The 17,333-nt window shown below is 41.0% G+C and overlaps 1 protein-coding gene across 11 annotated transcripts in view; it reads right to left on the bottom strand.

Moving 5' to 3' along the window:
- Window positions 1-1,504: 1,504 nt before the first annotated feature.
- The window catches only part of PRKCSH (PRKCSH beta subunit of glucosidase II), a 45,593-nt gene continuing 29,764 nt past the window's right edge, over window positions 1,505-17,333 (bottom strand). For all 11 annotated transcript variants that reach the window (XM_026679613.2, XM_087957066.1, XM_087957063.1 and 8 more), the window contains 6 exons: window positions 11,049-11,118; window positions 7,024-7,113; window positions 6,318-6,392; window positions 5,053-5,152; window positions 2,268-2,404; window positions 1,505-2,042 (listed from right to left, as the gene is read on the bottom strand). In XM_026679613.2, coding sequence (XP_026535398.1) covers window positions 2,273-2,404; window positions 5,053-5,152; window positions 6,318-6,392; window positions 7,024-7,113; window positions 11,049-11,118 — 467 coding nt within the window. In that variant the 3' untranslated portion in view covers window positions 1,505-2,042; window positions 2,268-2,272. The remainder of the gene's footprint in view (window positions 2,043-2,267; window positions 2,405-5,052; window positions 5,153-6,317; window positions 6,393-7,023; window positions 7,114-11,048; window positions 11,119-17,333) is intronic.

The following is a 17,333-nucleotide window of genomic DNA, read 5'->3' on the forward strand; positions in this document are numbered from 1 at the left end:
ATGGAGCTCAAAAGAGCCAGTGTGGTTAAGGCATCAGGCTATAAACTGGGAGAATGAGTTTGAGTCTCACGTTAGATACAAATCCAGCAGGGGTGATCCTGGGCTAGTCACTCTCTCAGTCTGAGAAAGCAGGCAAGGGCAGACACTTCCAAAATATTACCAAGAAATCTGCAGAGACTTGTCCAGGCAGCCACCAGGAATCAATTCTGATTCAAAGGCACAAGAAAAAAATGTGCAAACTAATCAGTTTTGATAGTTTGGTGTATTATATAAAAACCACAACACTTGAGTTAAATCCACAAATCCTGGTTAAAACAATGGGAAGGCCTGATGGCGTTGCACAATCCCAATTATCTCTGTTGTAAAGTAAGCCTGGTGGTTCTAGTAGCATCGGTGATGACAACATAAAAGTGTCTGTATCCTGAATCAGGGATAGCGGGTTTTTCCTGCTACAGAAATATGTCTTCCTATTATAAACATCTCACTTTGGCAACCAAGGATTACCCTCTTATTTTCTCAAATACTGAAGTAATAGAGCAGGCCTCAGAGATGGTAACTTAAATTTTACCCCTTGCCTATCTGAAGAGATGTAGAACTTACACGTTTCTGGGAAGAAATACTTCCCAAATATCATGTGTTGGAGCCTTACCATTCTTTGCTAATCGAAAACTGGTTCAAATGAACACATGTACATAAGTCATATCTAAACCTGCTGGTACCATTCAGATAGGTGAGACCAGTTTTTGTAATCCCTTATTACTTTTGTAATCCCTTATTACTTGCCTTGCTAGCTAGGGCAGAAAAAGTTCAAAATATCTGGAGGATATTCTAGTCGTCTGCCTTTGACATCAGTTGTTTCGATTTAACGCCTGCTCTCCCCACCAGTGGAAAACGCCACATAACCTAAGAAATGACAGAGTAGGAAACCATTTTCCTCACTCAAATATCATCCAACATGCTCAACATAAAACCTCACAGAATTTCTCTCCCTCCCAACCCACTACTCCAGCAGAGAACTGAAGGCATATAGTAAAACGTAATCCTCATCACCAGAGGGCCTTTTGTGAGAGGGCTGCCTGCCTCTCCCCCTTCCCCATCCAGTCCCAGAAAGCAGCAGATGCTTTTTTGAAGAAGGGTTCAGACGAAAAACAATGGGGCTGGGAGCGAGAAAGAGCCTCCGGTTTTGTTATGGAAATGGTTGGGCTTCGACAGCAATCAAAGAGAGCAGGTGAAAGGCACCAGCTTTTTCCTCCCCCCTCCCCCTCCCATCTTTATCGACAGAAGAAGCCCAGGAGAGCTGGGCAGGCCTTCATCCCCAAGGACCCTGGGGGGTGGGCGGAGAAGAGGCTGGTCTGTGGCTGTAACCCATGTCCCTAATCCCCATTAATGCTTTTAGGCAATTTCAGAGGAGGAAGAGGTGATGTGTTTGTACAGCTGATACCACAGCTTTTTAATGTAACCCAGCTCACCTCCCACCTTCAATTTCACAGAAAAAGACAAGACAGAAAGGACTTTTCTTTATTGGATGGGAATGTGGGTTTTTTTCCAGGAAAAACAGCAGATAAAAAACAGGTGGTGATTTTTGTCCCCTCTTCTTGTTTCACCTGTCCCAAAGTTTCAGACCCAGTGGAAAAATCACCACTGAGTGATTTTCAGAAAAAGATCAGCAGGGAAAAGCTTCGGGTAGACAGTTTTGAGGTCTCTCCACTATGAATGAGAAGTAAATGCATCTCCTTCTTCATAAAAGCATCCAATTTTGGAGTGGAGGAAGCCTTCTGCCAGCAGAACAAAGGCCAGGTAGTTGTGCAATCCTAAGTGGACGTGTTTAGGGAAGATGATATTTGGTCACAACTGGGTGGATGGGAAAAAGACTTGTGTCCCAGTAGCTGACAGGGAAAATGACAATTCGAACCTCAAAGTCCATAACTGTTGGAATTCATGAAGAGCACATCTTGAGGCAAACCATGTGGTGAATTCTACAAAATTGCCTGGAATCATATGAATTAGAACCTGGCTTCTCTGGCAGGGATGGTTGTGTACAGCTGCAAGAAAATGGTACACAAGAGAATAAGTCAGGAAGACAAAGATGGAAACAACAATGATCCTTTTTTCGATACAGTCTGTGAACTGAAGGTCTTAGTATTGAAAGGTGACATTCTCCCAGATGCCCTTGAAGAAAGATGAATATTATTTGAAACATATTTGTCCTTTCATGATTCCTCCCAGCTATTAAGCAAAGAATATGAGTCTAAGCTGATGCAACTCACCTGTCTCAGAGTTCATCGTGGCCAAGATCTTTTGGCTCATGGCAAGCAGCTGGGGTAACGAACTCCATTGAATACTCACAACGGCTGGGCTCTGTTGTGGATGTGATAATTGTCTCCTTGCCACATGAAAGTTTCACCTTAGTAGGAGAAAAATCAGAGCAAATGCCATTGCCTCTTAAACTTTACTGTAATTGAATCGAGCAATTAAAGAAGAAATGACCCCCTAGTTATGCCACAAGATACTACAGACAGTATAAGTAATGAAAGCTGGCTGGGTATCTTGGGGCCAGTCATTCCAATTCAGCCCAACCCACTGGACAGGGTTGCTGTTGTGGGGAAAATAGGAGGAGGAAGGAGTATTAGGTATGTTTCCTGTCATGAGTTAAATAGTAAGGATGAGATAAAAATCTAAATAAGTGAACTAGCCTCAGACTATCAGCACATATTCGAAATTAAATTTAGGATTCCACTTGACTTTACTGCAATCAGCATCTTAGTAAAAGTGCTTTTTCACTACCACCAAATGAAGTTGAGTATTTTACTTCCCTAAGAGATCAGACTGGAGCAGGTGTGATACTGTCCCATTCTAACCAATGATATACTGGCTTCAGAGATGAAAGGGACCTTGGAGGTCTTTGAGTCCAGCGGTTGCCAACTGGTGGGCCGCGAGAAAATTTTGGTGGGCTGCAGAGAAATCTCACCCCCAGAGCACTCCCCCAAAGCAATTAATCCAGGCTGTGCAGAAACACAAGGCTGCGCCGCCCACATAGCCTGTGGGAACCCTCCCCGCCCACTCACTCCTTACCCGTCAAACTTGCCTGCTAAATTGCTATTTTTCCTTTTTCCGACCATCAGCTGTTCTGCTGTGCCAGGAGATTTAGATTAGCTAGGAAGCAGGAAATGGCTGGATTTCTTGCTTTCTAGCTAGTCTTTAGATATTAGGCTCTGCTTTTAAGCACAGCTGAACTTCGCTTAGGACTGAAGGTTCCATTATTCAGTGCAGACTCACGGCAAGCAAATTTTATGTGACAGACTGAGTTAGCCAATGGCAGATAGATAGATCACTGAATGATTCTGTGAGGCCTGCCTGCTTTGCCTGATTTTAGGTAAAAGTTGCTCTTTTTTATAAAAAAAATCAATATTTATATAAATATTTATAATATTTACATACAAGCCATGCCCAGCCAGTCACATGGCCACCAAGCCACACCCACAAATTAGGCCTCACCCACAGAACCGGTTAGTGGTGCCTGGGATTTAAAATTATGAGTTTGGTGGTCCCTGAGGTCCAAAAGGTTGGCGACCCCTGTTCTGGTCTAACTCCGTGCTCAAGCAGGAGGCCCTATACCATGTCCAGTGTTTTCTTAAAAACTCCAGTGATGAAGCACCTTCAGTTTCTGACAGAAAGCTGTTCCACTGGTTAATTGTTTCTCATTATTAGGAAGTTTCTCATTAATTCCAGGTTACTTCTCTCCTTGATTAGTTTCCATTGTTTCTTGTCCTGCCCTCCGGTGCTTTGGAAAATAAGCTGCCCCCCCCCCACTTATTTGTGGCAGTCCCTCAAATACTGGAATACTGCTATCATGTCCTTCTTTTGTCTAGACTAGCCAAAAACCAAATCCTTCAACCGTTCTTCATATGTTTTTGTCTCCAGATCTTCAATCGTCCTAGCTGCTTTTCTTTGCACTTTTTCCGAAGTCTCAACAACCTTTTTGTAACGTGGTGCCAAAACTGGATGTAGTATTCCAGGGGTGGTCCTGCTAAGTATTTATAAAATGGTACTAATATTGCACATTGTTGTGATTCTGTCTCTGTTTATACTAAGGATACTATTAGTTTTAGCTGCTGCCACACACTGCTAGCTCATGTTTAAGTGATCGTCGATTAGGACTCAATTCTTATCCGTGTAGGTTTTATTATTTGTTACAGAGAAAAATTACTTGCTTCAAAATCTTCATTAACCAATACTGAAAGGATGTAGAAAAAAGGTTCAGCTTTTCCAGCCTGCACCATTTCAGACACCAGGGCTTGTATGTTGGTTTGAAAAATCTGTCCTCAAAAGACTTCTCCCCTTGTGCATGAAGCAAAAACTAGCATGTGATAGAGATAACTGTGCTGAATTTTGTCATGACGTGTTCTTTTTATGTTCCTAGCAAGGTAATATTCAGAACTTGATAAATGCTCAAGACCCATGTCCACTTCTTTACATCTCAAGATGAAAATTGCCCACTAAAAAAGGATTTGTCTCCCACATTCCAGTTGGCCAAGGATAAGCCTCTGCAACACAGCACATTATCTATTAGCAAACAAGCAAAATTGCTGATTTCAGCTTTTGACAGGGAGAAAAATATATCTGTGCTGCAAGTCTCTCACCAAACTGCTCCGAAGGAAGGAGGCAGGAGACCAGTCCAATCCAGAGCTTCAAGTAAAACTCCTAATCTGTTTAATTTTTCAATTTCTAATGCAAGGAAGACATGCTCCCCCTCTTCCATCTTCACTGCTGAACCCCTCTAGCTGCTTCTCTGTATATCTGCCAGCCCAGTCACAGCCGTTCATTTTCCACCATATTCCTGCAGCATATTTAATGCTTACTTCACTGGAAGTGTACACAGTCATTTCCTCTATGGGATCTGGAGATGACCTTTAATGGGCCCACTTGGAGGTACAACATTTGATGGAATTCAGAATTCTAAAGTCTATGAAAGTCAATATTCTTCCAAGACTACAACTATTTGCTTCCCATAAAGATTAGCTGTATCCATTTTGCCCCATTGAAAGAACTCACCGATGTAGATCGATTGGGGCCCTGCCAACAGCCTGTGCCATGCTCATATTTCATGATGCTGAATTTGTTATCATCTGAACCAGCCCAGGATCCCCATGTACTAGAAAGGAAGAAGGTAGTCAGTGCACCAATGAACTCTTGCCAACCTAATCCAGGAAGTTCAAAGAAGAAAAGCAGGCCCAACTTATTTCAAAACCACTTTAAAGTCAGCCATTTTAAGGTCCAGAAGAAAATACATATACAGTGCATATACACACTGCTCTTCCCTCTATCAAGAGAGGTTGGGTCATGAGAAGTAATCCTTTAGAGACAGAAAAGCCCGAAGACAAGCATTTTAAAAGTTTCACAACATGTTTTGTGAACAACTCTTTTTCAGCATAATGGAGAAGAATTTAATCCTGATACTACAGGTAGTCCACATTTAGCAATCACAATTGGAATAAGCACAATTGGTTGTTAAGTGAAGCAGTCATTAAATGAAATTGTAACTGTCTTATGACCTTCCTTCAGCTTTCCTTTGCTTCACAGATCTGTAAAGATTGTCAATGCAAAGTTTGATCACAAAGTTACTTTTTTACCACCATTGTAACTGTGAATGGACACTGTTCCAGGCACTCACTAAATGAAGATTAAGGAAATGCTCTTAATATGCATATATAAAATGAATAAATGGCAAATATATAAAGTGTCATCTGTGCTCTAAATTTGTGATCATGACACAATTCTACTGCCTTCCAAAATAGAGTAGTAATAGCAATAGTACTTAGATTTATATACCGCTTCACAGTGCTCTACAGCCCCTCTCTAAACAGTTCACAGTATCAGCCTATTGCCCCTAACAATCTGGGTCCTCATTTTACCGACCTCGGAAGGATGGGAGGCTGAGTCAACCTTGAGCCTGGCGAGACTCGAACTGCCAAACTGCTAGCAGCCCGCAGCCCGCAGGAGTAGCCTGCAGTACTGCATTCTAACCACTGCACCACCACAGCTCTTGTACCCTCCTTTTTCAAAGATTGGGTTAGGGATGAAAGGAGGAACACGGTTTGATACACTTAGATTAGGGTTTGATATACTTAGGGACTTCAGGGCAGAATCAAAACCTCAAAGAGGGGCTTTTTAATTCATAGCTCAGCCTTTTGACCATTGTACCTGATCACTTCTCAATTTAGTTCAAGAAGCAAATGACCTCTGGTTGCTATGAGCAGCATGGATGCCATGCTCAATGCTCAATCCTCAAAGGGTATGACAGCATCAAAGTCTCTTACCCAAGGTTAGTCTCTGAGCTGCCATGCTTAGGTTTCTGAGACACTCTGTTAAAGGGGCAGAGGCGATAAATATATCTAGAAAAAAGGAAAAAGCACAAGAAATGTACGTCACGCCTTGCATGATGATTTCCATATCTCTCACAGTAAGCAAATTCCCTTCTAAGACTCAGCATAAACACTTTTAACTATTAGTCCATTAAGTAAAAGCAATCCTGGGACTCTCTTCTTTCCCCATCTCAGAATTAGGCAAATAGCAGGAGTTAGCCACTATTAATATTTACATAAAACAACTGCCAACTTAAAAACAACTAAAAGCCAAAAAAACCCTGAGGTTGTGAATTGCTTTTATAATGGTTTGCTGGAAGACCAGGTAGGTTGCCTCATTGAGTTGAGTACCTTGCAAACATTTCCAGAATTGGTGAGAGCTAAGAAACAAATTTTGTGTGTATATACCTGGGTATAGATAAGGCATCTCATTTTCACCAAAATACAACTTTGATCTGGTAGGAGCACTGAATCAGCTCAATAATCCCATATGAATAACTATTTAGTATACTACAGAAGAACTGCAGCTGATAAAAAAGTTACTACATTCTGCATTGCTTGAGGGAAATATATAATCAAAAGAGATGCAAATGTGGCTGAACTGGGGACTGAGATCACTCTCAACAGAAACACAATTCAATATAAAGAAATAGGCACCTACTCATTAGTAGTGAGTTCATAGCACTGGCCATACAAGTAAGAAAATTCTCCATTTGGACCAAAATCAAAGGAAATTTCTTTCTCCAGATTCCTAGAAAAACAAATAAAATAGCGGAAAAGACACTGTTAAAGAAATATATATATAAAAATAACAAGATAGATGGCTAAACCGATTAATGGTAATTATTAAAGTTTTAGGAACATTTGTAGTCTCATTTAACAGAATATGGTATAATTTTTCCCCAAAATCCCAGTTCCAAATTCTTTCAAAATCAATTTTCCTTGACATCTGACTCCTTCAAAACAATGTTGAAGCTGTATTCGGAGAGTAGCTGACTTTCATAAATACCTGACTGGTTAAAGTAAAACAAAGTAGCTGGAGAGGAAAGACTTCCCTCCCTGGCAGACTTCAGCTTTAGGGAGGGAATTCATAATACAGTAGAACCTCTGGTCATGAACACTTCTGACCACGACCAAATCGGGTGACGACCAAAAATTTTGCAAATTTTTTGCATCTAGTCGCGAACAAATACTTGGTGGCGATCAAACACAGCCACAGCGATTTCTCCTTCTGCACCATTTTTTTGGGGGGAGGTATGTGCATGCGCAGTCCGTCTCGCTTCCGGTCACGACCAAATCGGGTTGCGACTGAACTCATGGAACGGATTACGGTTGTGACCGGAGGTTCTACTGTATGTGGAGGGGCTCAGGGGAACTGAACGGGTGGAGGAGAGCAAAGAATAGGAAGGGAAAAATTTTTGTCATCATCAAGAAAAGCTTTTGTGAAATATATGTATTTTGAAGAAAGATGAAAAGCGAGAGGACATATCTCTCAATTAGGGAGTGGGAAAACGAAAGACGCAATGGATCACCTGTAACTTGCTGCATTTGACCCAAGGGACACACTTCCTCAAATTGAGCCAAATCCACAACCTGCCTAGGGATAGTAACCACTGTTACTTTTCAAGAGCTGCACCCAGAGTTCAGCCATCAACATTAAGATGCACAGAGAGGGAACTAAATTGGCAGCAGCCTCTTCAGTTCAATCATGATTTTGAGCCTGAAGCATGAACATGGGTCTTGCCCACTCACCCACAGAATGGTAAAAGGCAGGCTTTACCTGCATCAATGATCAATGCCCTTTTTACTCAAACTCTCCCTTTAGGGTACCGTGACTGCGTTTTTAAAACTCCAGGCAATCTCTAGATGGCAACAAGGAGGTAGAGTTTTTTCTGAATCCCTTTGCTTTCATATGGTGGTCATCTGGATTTGTTTATTTATTTGTTTATTCATTTAGCAGCTCAGATCTTATAGCCTGATCTTTGTCAAGAAGCTGTCTTCTTTGTTTCTTGTCCTTATCATCTGTGTGCAGACCCGTGGGACCCACAGAGCAGAAAGAAGGCAAGTTGGGGAGGCTGAATCCCATGGTTACCGCCCTGTCACCAAGGCTACCCCTAATTACAGGTCTCTCTCCCAGGCACACAGATGGATGCAAAGCTCTTTGTCTGATGAAAGACCTGCCCTTAGCTAATGCTTGGCCCCAGTCAGATGGAAAGAGCTTTCAGGAAGAAGGAAGCATTTTCCTCTTCCCTGGGCAAAATTAATTCTGCTCTTCATTCTTCAGAAGCTTAATACAGTATCCTTCCATTCCTCTATACTGTACATCCAAGCCAAGCTGGCAAGAGAATGCTCCTGGTGCACACATGGATTTTTTAACCAAGTCTTGAGGGAAGAGGCTCCAACCTCTCTGCCAGCAGCAGCCTCACCTGTCCTAGGAAACAGGAGCAAGCCTGTGCTGGGAGGCTAACAGTCAACTCTGAAGAAAAGAGGGTTGGTAATCTAAAAAGTGAGTTCCAGGGATCCAAATTCCAGGAGGAGGATAGGGAAGGGTGTTTCATTCCCCAAAGGGGAAAAAAAAACTGCTTTGAAAAGTGACACCAACAAAACAGGTCTCAGCTGCTTCTCACAGCTTCCATTAACTGCATGCCTAGCTAACGGGATCCTCTGTGCCCCTCCTGTCCCCTTAAAAGCTTTCCTAATGGGCCAAACTGGAGACCTCCCAGGGGGTGAGGAGGGGCAGGTTGTGCTTGCAGCTACAGCTAAATTATGGCTAGATGGAAATCACCCCCTTCTACAGTCAAATTTAAAGGACTTCAATTAAAGCTCTTGCTTTGCACCTGCCATTGCAAGCCATTTTCTCCCCAAGGTCATGATCCAGCATCTTACTTGCACTACCGCAGATGACAAAATGCTCTCCCTTAACTCCTTCAACCATTCTATCATTGATGTTTAAATAGAACTTCAGGGAGAAGAATTTTGGCCTGGTATTCTCCTTGACATGCTAGTTTTCTCTATGCAAGGGAGGAGACTTAGGTATGAATGCCTACTGCTAATGGAAGTAACAGTAGTTTTCATGTGACTTTTTTTATAAACTTGGAAATGGAAATTATAGAAATGGAAACTGCTACTGCAGGAACTGAAAGTCCATACCCCAAGTGCTTCACAGATCTAGGTCAACTAAGATTCAACAATGGACAGCTCTAGTTGGAACCCCTCTCCCCTTGATGGAGACAAAGCAATCTGCATCTCTTGGCTTAAAGAGCCCAGATACTTCTGAGTGGAGATATACTGGGCATCAAACATAAATATCTGCTGGGGAAAGGATGGCTTGTGCAAGAGAGGTTCCCAACAGCCTATGCTGGAGGCAACTATATTTAAGATGCTTTTAAACTACAGAAAGTTGATTTACAGGATCCATCCTTCTCCGGTGACATTTCACTATGGAAACTTACCTAAACAATCATCTTTCACAGTGGAATTTTTGCTAGAAATTATAGAACATAGTTTTATAGGTAAAGAAAACTTTTAAAAATTAACCAGAAAGGACTGACTGATTGCGTTGATCACTGTTTAAATTGGCACAAATCTGTATTCAGATTACACATAAACAAAATTGTTCTCAAGAAAAAATGGGAAAGAGAAATTAAAAGCACAGCGAGAATGGCTGCATTCAGAGGATCCAATATAGCTTGTATTATGTTTTTCAGGAGGAGGAAGAATCTCCCAAATTAAGACTCCCCCCAATAGCTAAAAATGAAGTGTCTGTCACCAGGGTCAACTAAACTAAGCATGCCGAGATCTCCCATCTGCTCCCTAAAACCACCCTCCCAGTCTAAGAGCTCAGGAGTGGTGTGATTACTGCAATAATTATGTATGCAATCAATAGAAGACAGCTTGAAATTTATTTCTGGCTTCCATCCTTTACCCTCCCCCACTTGAGACCTGGGGAGAAAAAGATGTGAGTCGAATGACAAAATAGCACCCATCTCTCCAGAGCAAACCTTTTCATCTTTATGGAAAATTCAAATGGAATAGGCAAGTTAAGACACATCAAGATAGCAAGAAACAATAGAAAACAGCAGGACTACTAAAAACCAGTTTGTTGTTCTGATTTCTTAGTCTCACTTACCCATTCACCCCAGGATAGAATTCATGTTGATATTTTAAGCTCATGAACTTTCTAATACCACCCTGCTAGGTTCCCAGATTTAAAAAAAAAAGGCACCTCCCCATCAAGGTTAATAGGTGAATGGAAATACAAAGGGAAGGAGCCCTTTGGACCACATCTCTAGAAAAGGTTATGAAAATAAGGTGGCTTTCTGAGTTAGCCACAAGCAAATGGACAATCTACTTTTGGATTCCTGGATTCAGCCAGGAGCTACAAATGTCAGAAACTAGTGGGAAGCGATGTGATAAGATGGGCTTCCAGATTACCTATAGGGAAAACTGCCTCATTCTGAACTGTTCAAAAACATAATGGGTCAGAAGACTGTTCCTACATTGGAAAGCCTTGGTGGGTGTCATTGAAGCAGACATGGGTATCTATTACTAAGGAACTAATTGCCAGGAGGTTAAGATGCATCAGGAACCCATACAAAGATGGGCCAAAGTAGCAACATTCACGTTCTTATTCACAGAAGCTATCACCCAGTTGAACAGTTACAGTTTTTCTCTCCAAAGTCCTACCTGATTGATTCCTCCATTTCTTTCAAGGACTTCTCTACTTCTTCAAATTGTTCTCGGGCTGTTTGGGCAGCTGGAAGACAGGTAAAAACTAAGACTGGCTGAAAAATTGAATAAAATCATTATGTACATTTGCTTTTCCATAGAATTCCCTTCTAGACAGTAGTATTGGGGCCTGGTTAAATCACCATACTGTATACCTGTTTCACAGAGAGCATTAGTAGTTATTTGTTCTTCTTGTTATCTGAACCAGTTAAGCATCATAGCCAGCTGGAAGGATAGGTAATATCCATCCCATTTCACAGTGGACAACTAAAGCTGGGAATGCAACTCTTGTCATTTTGGTGCATGTGCAAATCTGACTCAAGATGATTCACTTATCTCCTTTGCAAATTTATTCCTCATCAGCCTTTCCAAACTTAATGCTTTTAGATCTAGCCTCAAACTGCATGGTTAAAATATAATTCCAAGCATCTTGAGGTCATTGGGAACTGCTTTGCATGATTCAAGGTGCAAGCAAAAAAGAAAGAACAAATGATTTAAATTTCCTCTCTTCACATCACTGAATTTTGTCCAAAGAACGAAAGACATAATAAAATAATAGATTGGCTGCTCTGATTCAACCTATTAATAACTATGTGAAAGGACCATTTCTTTCTTATTACAAATCAAGAGCTCACCAGTGGCCAAATTCCATATTTTTGGGACATAGGTTAAGAGAAACATGGGGGATTCTGGACATCTCTGCACTTGACAGAAGATAACGAAGCTATGGAGAAAAGTAATGGGATGCGCTTCCGCATTCAAAGAAATGTACAAATATAGCTTAAAGCTTTCTTCATTTCACTTTTGCATTATTGGTATCTGATGGAATATTCTTCAAGTCAAACAAAATTTTGGATCAACAAAATTAAAAACTAAAGTAATTTTTCTAAGTTGAATACAAATTCTATAATTATCTTACAGATGGGTTTAAGCTTTATTAGGCCAACTCTATGCAGCACTTAAGAAATTATACTTTGTCAGTGATAAACAAGAATGATTCATGACATTATCATCAAGGAACATAGTAAACAAACAAAAAAGCCATTAGACTGAAAGCCTAGGAAAAATTCTTCCCTCTCTACGTAGTTTGAAATTGGGGCACCATCACTGAAAACCCTGCAGTTTGAATCAGTTTCTGTTACTTTTGATGATAGGAAGAGCTGGATAAATTAGCTGAAGTGGATTTAATATATGAGAAGATTTATATACTGTGATCCTTCAGACATTCCAGCTGTTAAAGCTAATACAAATATTTTGAATGATGCTTCAAAATGAATTGAAAACCAGCACACAGGGAGTGTTCCCATCCTACTTAGTAATCTAACTGCTGTATCTGTTTCAGCTCCACTTGTAAATAGAATCCAATAGCAACATTAAATACAATACATTCCAGGAAATCCAACAAGATGTTACTATTGTAAGAACTTTAGGGTTTCTTTAGGGAAAATGTGCTTTTTATGTGCCATTATGTACTTCTGAAATAATGTTGTAGTGTTAGATTGCAGATCCATTTAGCAGAAACCTGCCTGCTAAAATCTCCTAGGGAGGAAAATATTGTTGGATCCCTAATATCATTTTTATAACACATATATTTATTTGCCTAACCCAGGGGTCTGCAACCTTAAACACTCAAAGAGCTATTTGGATCCATTTCCCATAGAAAACAAAACAGCAGGAGCCACAAAACCTGGGTGGGTATGGCCAACTCGATGTCACTCACTCCCACCCAATCACACGACCCTCCCCAGCCATGCCTCCCCAGGTTTTGTGGCTCCTGGTATTTTCTTTTCTCTGGGAAACAGGTATCTCTCTCTGTGTGTGTGTGTCTCTCTTTATCTCTCTCTCTCATACACACACCTCTCTCTCTTTCTCTGTCTCTCATCTCTCTCTCTCTTTCACCCACTCTTTCTCTCTCTCATCTCTTTGTTTCTGTTCTTCTCTCTCTCATCTCTCTGTTTCTCCCTCTCTCATCTCTCTCCCTCTTTTTCTGTCTCTCCTTCTCTCATCTTTCTCCTTCCCTCTCATCTCTCTCATCTCTTTCTCCTTCTCATCACTCTTTCCCCCTCTCATCCCTCTTTCTCATCTTTCTCCCTCTTTCTCTCATCTCTCTCCCTCTCTCATCTTTCTCATCTCCTTCTCTCTCTCTCTCTTTCTCTCATCTTTCTCCCTTTTTCTCCCTCCCTCCCTCCCTTTCTCCCTCTCTCATCTTTCTCCTCTCTCTCTCTCTCTCTCTCTCTCTCTCTCTCTCTCTGTGTGTGTGTGTGTGTGTGTGTGTGTGTGTGTTCCCTCTTGAACCAATTCCAAAAATAAATATAATATTGGTGTTGGTGTTGTTGTTTTTGCTGATATTGTTCTTTCTTCTTCTTTGGGTGCTTTCTACCATACGATTTAAATCCAGAGTCATTTCAGGTTCCCAGATAAATGAAGCTCTTTTGTCCCCCTCCTGTGGCTTCCTGTTGGCTGAACCCATCAGTGACTGGCCCCACCCTGCCCCTCAGAGAGATGGGAGTATCAGAGCATCTTATTTGTCTCTTGGGAAACCTCTATGCCAGTCAAGAAGCAACAGTGAGAACTGGACACATAACCACTGATTGGTTCAAAATTGAGAAAGGAGTTCGGCAAGGCTGTATACTGTCAGTATACTGTATGCAGAGTACATCATGAGAAAGGCAGGGGTAGATGAATCACAAGTTGGAATTAAGATTGCCAGGAGAAATATCAAGAACCTCAGACATGCAGATGATATCACTATAATAGCAGAAAGTGGAGAGGCTTTAAGAGACTCTTGATGCAGGTGAAGGAGGAGCATGCAAAAGTTGGCTTGAAACTCAACATTAAGAAAACTAAGACCATGGCATCCAGCCCCCTCAATTCCTGGCAAATAGATGGGGAAGAAATGGAGGTAGTGACAGATTTTATTTTCCTGGGCTCCAAGTTCACTGCAGATGGGGACTACAGCTAAGAAATTAAAAGACACTTGCTCCTGGGGAGGAAAGCTATGGCAAATCTAGACAGCACACTAAAAAACAGAGACATCACCCTGCCAACAAAAGTGTGCGTAGTCAAGGCTATGGTTCTCCCAGTTGAAATGTATGGCTGTGAAAGTTGGGACCATAAGGAAGTCTGAGCGGCAAAGAATTGAGGCCTTTGAACTATGGTGCTGGAGAAGACTCCTGCGAGTCCCTTGGACTGCAAGGTGATCAAAAAATTGGTCAGTCCTAGAGGAGATCAACCCTGACTGCTCCTTAGAAGGCTAGGTCCTGAAGATGAAACTCAAATACTTTGGCCACCTAATGAGAAGGAAGGACTCACTGGAGAAGAGCCTAATGCTGGGAATGATTAAGGGCAAAAGAAGAAGGGGACGACAGAGAATGAGGTGGCTGGATAGAGTCACTGAAGCAGTCGGTGTGAGCTTAAATGGACTCCGGGGGATGGTAGAGGAGAGGAAGACCTAGAGGAATGTGGGGTCACGATGGGTCAGATACAACTTTGTGACTAACAACAACAACAACAAAAGACAACAGGACCAGTAATGGAGATTTTCAATCCCCTAAAATAAAAGGTTATGCACAAAAAGGCCAAAGGTATCACCAAAACAAAATTTAACTGAACTGTTATTCTGGATATGTGCATTTTACTCTGCACTACTCTACTTGCAGAATCCAACTATTTTCATTTAGAACAAAAATAAAAACTAAACTGGTTTTTCATTTCAAGTCTATTTGGTGCTGGTAGGCTCCCCATTACCTTCTCAGAAAGCCAGACCATGAGAACTAGAGCAAACCCAGTGCTGATATGCAAACTGCATATCAGCACGTAAAACTGACGGTGTTATTTCTTAGCTTCCAAAGCCAAATCAACACATGGTGACAATTCTCCACCTCTACTCAGGGTTAAACTAGAAGCAGAAGACTCATTTTAAACTGATGGAGTCGCCCTTAAGCAACCAGCTCCCACTACCGATTGCCCTTTGCTTCCTGGGTATGTGAGACTTGAGAAACAATGCATCTGCTTAGAAATGCTAATGGCATTAGCTATGTAGGTGCTACATATCAGAATGCAAAGTGCAGACATGCCTTGGGCTTCCTAAATCATTTTATTATAACAACAAAACTGCTTTTTTGTTTCATCTGATACATTTTGACAAGCTCTATCTTATAGCACTTGTGAGAGCTTGGTTGGACAGGCTTTGGAAGAACTGAACAAGGGCCAATATTTGGGGAACAGCAAAGACAAATGTTTTTATCTGTTTGGAAAAAAACAGGGAGGGAAGGTTCAGATAAATTCCACTAAAAATACTCGACCCTTTCCAGAGCAGTAACATTTACATGGAACATAAGTCCTGTGCTGAAATGGAATGAATTAATCATCAATCCATCAATTTATTGTTTTGACCACTAGTCAAAAAATAAAACCTGCACAACTGTGGCAAATCATTAATAAAATACCTCAAAAATGTAACGAAATCAGCAAAAAAACATTAAAACAGTGCTATTGCAGCAAGTAAACTATTAGACAACCTTAGGAACTTTTGATAAATTATTTTCTCTATTTAGCACCAGCCCATGAGGAGTGGGCTTGCTAATTTTCACAGCATTGTCCCTGTGTCAATGAAAAATCAGGAAAGGAAAAATCAGATAGGACAAGGCACAGAATGAATCCAACACTTCTCAGGAAATTAAAATGTTATAGTGTGAATTTCAGCTCTAGTCAGAAAATGGTCTGGGGAAATTCAAAAGAAGAATGGGAAATGGCTATGATACCGCAACACGCATCTAGTTGAACATATGCATCGCCGGCAAGTTCTATTTTTAGACACAGGTAAAGCTAACAGCTCTTCTGCCCTTTCCAGGGAAGTGACTCAGCTTTTCCTGCTTGGTCTCCCTAAAACAGCAGACATGGCCAAGAAATACATCAATTTAAGGTATTTTTATCCCACTTTCAAAGGCACATGACAGCTTATAAAAACCAAAGAACACACACACACACACACACAAAACCCAAGTAAGATTAACACACTACCAGCCATTGAGCACTCAAAAAAGTGACAAAATCAGTTAATACGCCCACCTCCTGAAACAACAAGGCCTTCCAACTTCTTCACATGCCCAGGGACCCCAAAAAACATGAGCTATGGGAATAAATCCAACTGAGGCATCAGTTCCAAAGGCCAGGAAAACAGGCATGCTGGGCAAAAAATATATGATTTGCCTTAATATCATCTTATTAAAACATGTTCCCCCATAAAAAAAAAAAATCTATCCAAAGGTGGAAAAGGACTGTAAAGCTGGCTGGAGTCTAATGGGAACTAAGCTTCAAAATAACTGGAATATATCAGCTACTACTTATGCGGCAAGCCAAAACAGACTCCAGATATTTTGCCAAACTGAGAAAGTATTTCTGCTCTCTTTTCATCTGGCCTTCCAGGTAAACTACCTGTTATAGCAATATAAAATGCTTTACATAATGTTGCCAAGAAAATTGCAAGAATGGACCCAGGACAGCATCTCTGTTTAGTTTACAGTAATTTAACATAATGTCCAGCTGGATGACAACATTTAGCTTGTGGTTGTTCTCAGACTCCTAAGCAGAGTCAGATTTGCTTGATAAGAGGCCACTATGAAAAATCAGTTCTATAGACAGGAGTGGGAAATTGTTAGAATCCCAGAAGGTAATGGAAAATCACTCAAATGCAGGAAAAAACCATATAAACCTATATGAATTCAATGCGCTTGAGATTGAATTGGAACATGTTTACATTGTGGAGAGTGGCAAATGGTTGTCTGATAAAACCTATAGAAACTCTACTGAAGAAGAATTACTCTTAAAAAGCAGAACGGAGAGTTACTTCTATAACCTCTTTCAAACCATATTAATTATGCGGAGTCATCATTTGGAGACTGCAGTGCCAAGAGAACTAGAAATGGCTCCATCAATCCCCTGTCCTATCTTAGCAAAAACATTTTGAGAGGACTGGGGTGCCCTCTAAAGGCACTGAGACGCTTGAAGCTTTGTGCAAATGTCATGCATTAACTTCCCAACTGCCCTTCAAAAATAATCATTTCTTGGATTCTTATTTTATCATTCTGAGGTTCGTTTCCTCATATGCATCTCTTTCTCCAATATTTTTGAAACTCTTATCATTAACCAGACCAACTCTAATATTCTGGGCTGGCCTCACCAAAAGCTGACCATTGCCCCTGATTGTGATAGTCCATTATTTATTTTTTTATTTATTCATCA

The sequence above is a fragment of the Notechis scutatus genome, chromosome 2, assembly GCF_049901735.1.
Source record: "Notechis scutatus isolate UNSWTSFEM ecotype Mainland chromosome 2, rNotScu1.2, whole genome shotgun sequence".
In the NCBI taxonomy this organism is placed as follows: Eukaryota; Metazoa; Chordata; class Lepidosauria; order Squamata; family Elapidae; genus Notechis; species Notechis scutatus.